Source organism: Oncorhynchus nerka, linkage group LG19 (assembly GCF_034236695.1).
Source record: "Oncorhynchus nerka isolate Pitt River linkage group LG19, Oner_Uvic_2.0, whole genome shotgun sequence".
Taxonomy (NCBI): Eukaryota; Metazoa; Chordata; class Actinopteri; order Salmoniformes; family Salmonidae; genus Oncorhynchus; species Oncorhynchus nerka.
Window position 1 is genome coordinate 40358946 of NC_088414.1, and position 10000 is coordinate 40368945.

The 10000-nt window shown below is 46.8% G+C and overlaps 1 protein-coding gene across 1 annotated transcript in view; it reads right to left on the reverse strand.

The window, feature by feature from the left end:
* Positions 1-10000, reverse strand: part of fryb (furry homolog b (Drosophila)) — a 208516-nt gene that overhangs the window by 81635 nt on the left and 116881 nt on the right. Inside the window, 5 exon segments of the mRNA XM_065004939.1 lie at positions 1535-1794; positions 3236-3322; positions 4684-4848; positions 5776-5886; positions 8404-8530. Coding sequence (XP_064861011.1) covers positions 1535-1794; positions 3236-3322; positions 4684-4848; positions 5776-5886; positions 8404-8530 — 750 coding nt within the window.

Consider the following 10000-nt stretch of genomic DNA (forward strand, 5'->3'; position numbering starts at 1 on the left):
ACAGTTACAGATACAGATACAGTTACAGCTACAGATACAGCTACAGTTACAGTTACAGATACAGATACAGTTACAGCTACAGATACAGCTACAGATACAGCTACAGGTACAGATACAGCTACAGGTACAGCTACAGATACAGATACAGATACATAACAGCTACAGATACAGATACAGATACAGATACAGATACAGATACATAACAGCTACAGGTACAGATACAGGTACAGATACAGGTACAGATACAGATATAGCTACAGATACAACTACAGATACAGATACATAACAGATACAGATACATAACAGATACAGATACAGATACAGATACAGTTACAGATACAGGTACAGATACAGGTACAGATACAGCTACATAACAGCTACAGGTACAGATACAGGTACAGATACAGTTACAGATACAGGTACAGATACAGCTACATAACAGCTACAGATACAGATACAGTTACAGATACAGGTACAGATACAGGTACAGATACAGGTACAGATACAGGTACAGATACAGCTACATAACAGCTACAGATACAGATACAGCTACAGTTACAGATACAGATACAGTTACAGATACAGGTACAGATACAGCTACAGATACAGCTACAGGTACAGATACAGATACAGATACAGTTACAGATACAGATACAGATACAGATACAGTTACAGATACAGATACAGATACAGATACAGTTACAGATACAGGTACAGATACAGCTACAGATACAGTTACAGATACAGATACAGATACAGATACAGATACAGATACAGATACAGTTACAGATACAGATACAGATACAGATACAGATACAGTTACAGATACAGATACAGATACAGATACAGTTACAGATATAGCTACATATACAGATACAGATACAGTTACAGATACAGATACAGATACAGATACAGTTACAGATACAGATACAGATACAGATACAGTTACAGATATAGCTACAGATACAACTACAGATACAGATACATAACAGATACAGATACATAACAGATACAGATACAGATACAGCTACAGGTACAGATACAGCTACAGGTACAGATACAGATATAGCTACAGATACAGTTACAGATACAGATACATAACAGCTACAGATACAGATACAGTTACAGATACAGGTACAGATACAGATACAGCTACATAACAGCTACATAACAGCTACAGGTACAGATACAGGTACAGATACAGATACAGCTACAGGTACAGATACAGATATAGCTACAGATACAGATACATAACAGCTACAGATACAGATACAGATAAAGCTACATACAGAAACAGATACAGATACAGATAAAGCTACATACAGAAACAGATACAGATAAAGCTACATACAGATACAGATATAGATACAGGCAAAGCTACATACAGAAACAGAGCTATTGCTAGGTAGGACAAAAGGGCACAGTAAGACTGGGTTTAGGTTAGGTGTTCCTGTGTCTGACCATGTCTACACACAAAGGTTTGTATGTGTGTGTGTGTGTGTGTGTGTGTCTGACACGTGTGTGTTGTACGTACTTGGGGTCAACCAGCGGCAGCAGCAGTTGTAGCCTGGTGAATGCGTAGGGCCAGGCGTAGCTGAGAGCGGTAGGGCAGAGTTTGGGGAGGTGTTCCTGGCGCAGGAAGCTGTGCAGACAGAGTACCCAGGGGTCTTTGACACACTGGGCATAGATCCATACATGGCTGGGACTCTTCACGTCGTAGGCACTGCTCACCAGTCTGGCTGTCCACTCCACCAACCACTGTAGGTCCACGTGGTGGCTGAGAGGGAGGGTGGACTAGAGGGGGAGGAGAGGAGAGGAGAGGGGGAGGAGAGGAGAGGAGTGGGGAGGGGGGGAGAGAGGGAGAGGAGGGAGTGGGGAGGAGAGACGAGGGGAGAGGAGAGGAGAGGAGAGGAGAGGAGAGGAGAGGAGAGAGGAGAGGGAGGGAGGAGAGGGGAGGAGAGGAGAGGAGAGGGAGAGGAGAGGAGAGGAGAGGAGAGGAGAGGAGAGAGGAGGGAGTGGGGAGGAGAGAGGGAGAGGAGAGGAGTGGGGAGGGAGAGAGGAGAGGAGAGGAGAGGAGAGAGGAGGGAGTGGGGAGGGAGAGAGGAGAGGAGAGGAGTGGGGAGGGGGGGAGGAGAGGAGAGGAGGGAGTGGGGAGGAGAGAGGGAGAGGAGAGGAGAGGAGAGGGAGAGGAGAGGAGAGGAGAGGAGAGGAGAGGAGAGGAGAGGAGAGGAGAGGAGAGGAGGGGAGGGGGAGGGGAGAGAGGGAGAGGAGGGAGTGGGGAGGAGAGAGGAGGGGAGAGGAGAGGAGAGGAGAGGAGTGGGGAGGAGAGGAGAGGAGAGGAGAGAGGAGGGAGTGGGGAGGAGAGAGGAGAGGAGAGGAGAGGAGAGGAGAGGAGAGGAGAGGAGAGGAGAGGAGAGGAGAGGAGAGGAGAGGAGAGGAGAGGAGAGATTAAGGAAACACACAGGCCTTGTCTACTAACCTGTCTTGTCTACCACTAAATTAAACGACATACTGTGTACTTATCATACAACATACTATCACCATACTACTCATCCAAACTGAGAACCATTTCATGTGGAATCACACTTGTTCCCTGCAAACATGTTATTTTTCTACAGCGCGTCTCCTATTCTAATGATCAGATTTTGTCTAAGCTGATATCAGCATGTTCTGTACATCCTGGCATTTTTCAATATGACACATACTGTAAAACCTTTTATTCTTGCACACCCAAAAAGCCTACTACGAAGAACGCATGTATTGGTATTTGGACACACACAGACACACACACAGACACACACATAGACAAACACACACAGACACACACACAGACACACACACAGACAAACACACACAGACACACACAGACAAACACACAGACAGACACACACAGACAAACACACATACAGACACACACAGACACACACACAGACAAACACAGACAGACACACACAGACAAACACACAGACAGACACACAGACAAACACACATACAGACACACACACACACAGATACACACAGACACACACACACACAGACAAACACACACAGACACACACAGACAAACACACACAGACAAACACACAGACACACACACACACACACAGACAAACACAGATACACACAGACACACACACACACAGACAAACAGACACACACACACCCAGACACACACACACCCAGACACACACACACACCCAGACACAGACAGAAAGAGAGAGACAGTGTGACTTACAGAGTCGGACACGGCCACGTGTACAAAGCTGTCCATAACAGCAGGACTGAGCTGGTCCATCACCTCTATCATAGGCTTGTCATCATCCTGCAGGGAGGAAGAAAGCACATGGACGTCAGTACGTGGAGTTAAATGGAAACAAACAGAAACACACAGAGTTATCAACAGAATGGACTTTAGTTATGCTTCTATCATAATGATGAGACAGACCAGTAGTCCCTATCCATAATGACTTCTTCGGCAGGCCCTATAGGAGAACCCTTTGAAGAACCCTATTTTGGTTGCCGGTAGAACACTTTTGGTTCCAGGTAGAACCCTTTCTACAGAGGGTTCTACCTGGAACCAAAATGTTGTTCTTCAAAGGGTTCTCCAACCCAAGAAGCCTTTTGGAGCCCGTTTATCTAAGTGTAGTATTACAGCTACAGCCAGTCTCCTCTCTACCCTACTTATTTCTCCCTCCCTCCCTCCCTCCCTCTCCTCCCTCCCTCCCTCCCTCCCTCCGTGCCTCTCCTCCCTCCCTCCCTCCCTCCCTCCCTCCCTCCCTCCCTCTCCTCTCCTCCCTCCCTCCGTGCCTCTCCTCCTTCCCTCCCTCTCCTTCCTCCCTCCCTTCCTCTGTGCCTCTCCTCCCTCCCTGTGCATGTCAGATGGTATTGAAGAGGATGTGTATCTCCCTGAAGACAGACAGTCTACCAGCCCTTCCCTCTTCTCCATATCTCTCTCCCCTCACTCCCCCCTCCCTACCTCTGCGTGTCCTATAGTATTGAAGAGGATGTGTATCTCCCTGAAGACAGACAGTCTACCAGCCCTTCCCTCTTCTCCTTATCTCCCTCCCTCCCCTCCCTCACTCCCCCCTCCCTCCCTCCCTCTGCGTGTCCTATAGTATTGAAGAGGATGTGTATCTCCCTGAAGACAGACAGCTAGTTTACCAGCCCTTCCCTCTTCTCCTTATCTCCCTCCCTCCCTCCCTCCCTCCATACCTCTGCGTGTCCTATAGTATTGAAGAGGATGTGTATCTCCCTGAAGACAGACAGTCTACCAGCCCTTCCCTCTTCTCCTTATCTCCCTCCCTCCCCTCCCTCACTCCCCCCTCCCTCCCTCCCTCCCTCCATACCTCTGCGTGTCCTATAGTATTGAAGAGGATGTGTATCTCCCTGAAGACAGACAGCTAGTTTACCAGCCCGTCCCTCTTCTCCTTATCTCCCCTCCCTCCCCCTCCCCTCTCCTCCCTCCCTCCCTCTCCTCCCTCCCCTCCCCCTCTCCTCCCTCCCTCCCTCTCCTCCCTCCCTCCCTCCCTCCCCCCTACCTCCCTCCCTCCCTCCCTCTCCTCCCTCCCTCCCTCCCTCCCCCTCCCTCCCTCTCCTCCCTCCCTCTCCTCCCTCCCTCCCTCTCCTCCCTACCTCCCTCCCCCTCCCTCCCTCTCCTCCCTCCCTCCCTACCTCCCTCCCTACCTCTGCGTGTCCTATAGTATTGAAGAGAATGCGTATTTCTCTGAGAACAGACACAGCCAGTTTGCGTGTGCTGGTCTGACAGGAGCAGAGGAGCAGCAGAGCCAGGCCTTCTACAGCATGAAGCACTGAGCAGTGAGGACTACGGTCTGGTAGTCTGGGACTGGCCTGGGGAGGGAGGGAGGGAGAGTTAGATATAACACACTGAAGCAGACATGCATGTATACTCAGTCAAATACACACATAGACACACTACACACACATTGACACACTACACACACATAGATACACTACACACACAGACACACTACACACACATAGACACACTACACAAACACTACACACACACACTACACACACACACACACACACACTACACACACAGACACACTACACAAACATTACACACACACACCCTACACACACACTACACAAACACTACACACACACACACTACACACACACACACACACACAGACACACTACACACACATAGACACACTACACAAACACTACACACACACACTACACACACACACACACACTACACACACAGACACACTACACAAACATTACACACACACACACTACACACACACACACACACACACTACACACACAGACACACTACACAAACATTACACACACACACCCTACACACACACACACACTACACACACACACACTACACACACAGACACACTACACAAACATTACACACACACACCCTACACACACACTACACAAACACTACACACACACACACTACACACACACACACACACACAGACACACTACACACACATAGACACACTACACAAACACTACACACACACACTACACACACACACACACACACTACACACACAGACACACTACACAAACATTACACACACACACCCTACACACACACACACACTACACACACACACACTACACACACAGACACACTACACAAACATTACACACACACACCCTACACACACACACACACTACACAAACACTACACACACACACACTACACACACACTACACACACACACACACACAGACACACTACACAAACATTACACACACACACACACCCTACAAACCTCAGCAGCCCGTTTGTTCCCAGGGACCTGCAGTGTGAGTCTCCACTGTGTGAGCAGTTGCAGCAGTAGTTTGATGGAGGAGTCCTGCAGACCCTGGTGTGTATCCTGAACCTGGAGGCACACAGAGAGGGAGCCATCACACAGAGGCATCACACAGAGCCATCACACAGAGCCATCACACAGAGAGGGAGCCATCACACAGAGGCATCACACAGAGCCATCACACAGAGAGGGAGCCATCACACAGTGGCATCACACAGAGCCATCACACAGAGAGGGAGCCATCACACAGAGGCATCACACAGAGCCATCACACAGAGCCATCACACAGAGAGGGAGCCATCACACAGAGAGGGAGCCATCACACAGAGGCATCACACAGAGCCATCACACAGAGCCATCACACAGAGCCATCACACAGAGAGGGAGCCATCACACAGTGGCATCACACAGAGCCATCACACAGAGAGGGAGCCATCACACAGAGGCATCACACAGAGATGGAGCCATCACACAGACCCATCACATAGAGAGGGAGCCATCACACAGAGAGGGAGCCATCACACAGAGGCATCACACAGAGAGGGAACCATCCACACAGAGCCATCACACAGAGCCATCACACAGAGCAGTGAGGGAGCCATCACACAGAGAGGGGACCATCACACAGAGCCATCACAGAGAGCCATCACACAGAGACATCACACAGAGACATCACACAGAGCAGAGGGGGGGCCATCACACAGAGCCATCACAGAGAGGGAGCCATCACAGACAGCAGTGAGGGAGCCATCACACAGAGCCATCACAGAGAGGGAGCCATCACAGACAGCAGTGAGGGAGCCATCACACAGAGCCATCACAGAGAGGGAACCATCAAACTTGAATTGGAATTTCAGTTAATCCCCTGAATTGAAATGTACCTGTCAGCGTGTGAAGTGTGTGATTTATTTTAGAATGCATTGTTTTGAGTTATAGTGACCGATGCCGGGCTGGCGAATTGTCTGCTTTGACGCATCTCTCAATTAGAACATGTCTCTATTTTAGCCTTTTATCATTGGCGCTGTAGTCACACGAAACAACAGCAATGTTGTCATTATTCACTATTTGTTGGAGCTCATTTGAATTGGAAAAGGGGGCTAAGAGTTGAGGCTTCACCATACATATATGTAATACTCCTGGTGCAATACTCCTAATGCAATACTTCTAATACTCCAGGTGTAATACTCCTGGTGTAATACTCCTGGTGTAATACTCCTGATGTAATATTCCTGGTGTAATACTCCTGATGTAATACTCCTGGTGTAATACTCCTGATGTAATACTCCTGATATTCCTGGTGTAATACTCCTGATGTAATACTCCTGATATTCCTGATGTAATACTCCTGGTGTAATACTCCTGGTGTAATACTCCCGATGTACTCCTGATACTCCTGGTGTAATACTCCTGATACTCCTGGTGTAATACTCCTGGTGTAATACTCCTGATACTCCTGGTGTAATACTCATGGTATTCCTGGTGTAATACTCCTGATACTCCTGGTGTAATACTCATGATACTCCTGGTGTAATACTCATGATACTCCTGGTGTAATACTCCTGATACTCCTGGTGTAATACTCCCGATGTAGTACTCCTGATACTCCTGGTGTAATACTCCTGGTGTAATACTCCTGATACTCCTGGTGTAATACTCCTGATGTAATACTCCTGATACCCCTGGTGTAATACTCCTGATACTCCTGGTGTAATACTCCTGGTGTAATACTCATGATACTCCTGGTGTAATACTCATGATACTCCTGGTGTAATACTCATGATACTCCTGGTGTAATACTCCCGATGTAGTACTCCTGATACTCCTGGTGTAATACTCCTGATACTCCTGGTGTAATACTCCTGGTGTAATACTCCTGATACTCCTGGTGTAATACTCCTGATACTCCTGGTGTAATACTCCTGGTGTAATACTCCTGATACTCCTGGTGTAATACTCATGGTATTCCTGGTGTAATACTCCTGATACTCCTGGTGTAATACTCATGATACTCCTGGTGTAATACTCCTGATACTCCTGGTGTAATACTCCCGATGTAGTACTCCTGATACTCCTGGTGTAATACTCCTGATACTCCTGGTGTAATACTCCTGATGTAATACTCCTGATACCCCTGGTGTAATACTCCTGATACTCCTGGTGTAATACTCATGATACTCCTGGTGTAATACTCATGATACTCCTGGTGTAATACTCATGATACTCCTGGTGTAATACTCCCGATGTAGTACTCCTGATACTCCTGGTGTAATACTCCTGATACTCCTGGTGTAATACTCCTGGTGTAATACTCCTGATACTCCTGGTGTAATACTCCTGATACTCCTGGTGTAATACTCCTGATACTCCTGGTGTAATACTCCTGGTGTAATACTCCTGGTACTCCTGATGTAATACTCCTGATGTAATACTCCTGGTACTCCTGATGTAATACTCCTGATGTAATACTTGTGGTGTTATGTTTTGTATGTTCATGTTGTCGTTTAGGTAAAATAATTGAGCTCACTCAACAAAATGTGCATGAATACCTCTGCTCTACAATAAAATATATCTGAAACATATAGTCACCTCTCGGAGCAGGAAGTGTGTATATCCAAACAGGACGTCCTCCCTCCAATCAGAGAAATCCAGCAGCAGGCTCTGCAAGGAATTCTGGGAGATGAGGCGGAGCTCGTCGTCCATGTGGACAGTCAGGCTGACAGGAGAGAGAAGACAGAGAGGTTCTAGAATACGCCAAACATTCTAAAGATACAGTCAGACTGACAGGAGACAGAGAACACAGAGAGGTTCTAGAATACGCCAAACATTCTAAAGATACAGTCAGGCTGACAGGAGAGAGAAGACAGAGAGGTTCTAGAATACGCCAAACATTCTAAAGATACAGTCAGACTGACAGGAGAGAGAGAACACAGAGAGGTTCTAGAATACGCCAAACATTCTAAAGATACAGTCAGACTGACAGGAGAGAGAGAACACAGAGAGGTTCTAGAATACGCCAAACATTCTAAAGATACAGTCAGACTGACAGGAGAGAGAGAACACAGAGAGGTTCTAGAATACACCAAACATTTTAGAGATACAGTCAGACTGACAGGAGAGAGAACACAGAGAGGTTCTAGAATACACCAAACATTTTAGAGATACAGTCAGACTGACAGGAGAGAGAACACAGAGAGGTTCTAGAATACACCAAACATTTTAGAGATACAGTCAGACTGACAGGAGAGAGAACACAGAGAGGTTCTAGAATACACCAAACATTTTAGAGATACAGTCAGACTGACAGGAGAGAGAACACAGAGAGGTTCTAGAATACACCAAACATTCTAAAGATACAGTCAGACTGACAGGAGAGAGAACACAGAGAGGTTCTAGAATACACCAAACATTTTAGAGATACAGTCAGACTGACAGGAGAGAGAGAACACAGAGAGGTTCTAGAATACGCCAAACGTTCTAAAGATACAGTCAGACTGACAGGAGAGAGAACACAGAGAGGTTCTAGAATACGCCAAACATTCTAAAGATACAGTCAGACTGACAGGAGAGAGAGAACACAGAGAGGTTCTAGAATACGCCAAACATTCTAAAGATACAGTCAGACTGACAGGAGAGAGAACACAGAGAGGTTCTAGAATACGCCAAACATTCTAAAGATACAGTCAGACTGACAGGAGAGAGAACACAGAGAGGTTCTAGAATACACCAAACATTTTAGAGATACAGTCAGACTGACAGGAGAGAGAACACAGAGAGGTTCTAGAATACACCAAACATTTTAGAGATACAGTCAGACTGACAGGAGAGAGAACACAGAGAGGTTCTAGAATACACCACACATTCTAAAGATACAGTCAGACTGACAGGAGAGAGAGAACACAGAGAGGTTCTAGAATACACCAAACATTTTAGAGATACAGTCAGACTGACAGGAGAGAGAACACAGAGAGGTTCTAGAATACACCAAACATTTTAGAGATACAGTCAGACTGACAGGAGAGAGAACACAGAGAGGTTCTAGAATACGTCAAACATTCTAAAGATACAGTCAGACTGACAGGAGAGAGAGAACACAGAGAGGTTCTAGAATACGTCAAACATTCTAAAGATACAGTCAGACTGACAGGAGAGAGAACACAGAGAGGTTCTAGAATACACCAAACAT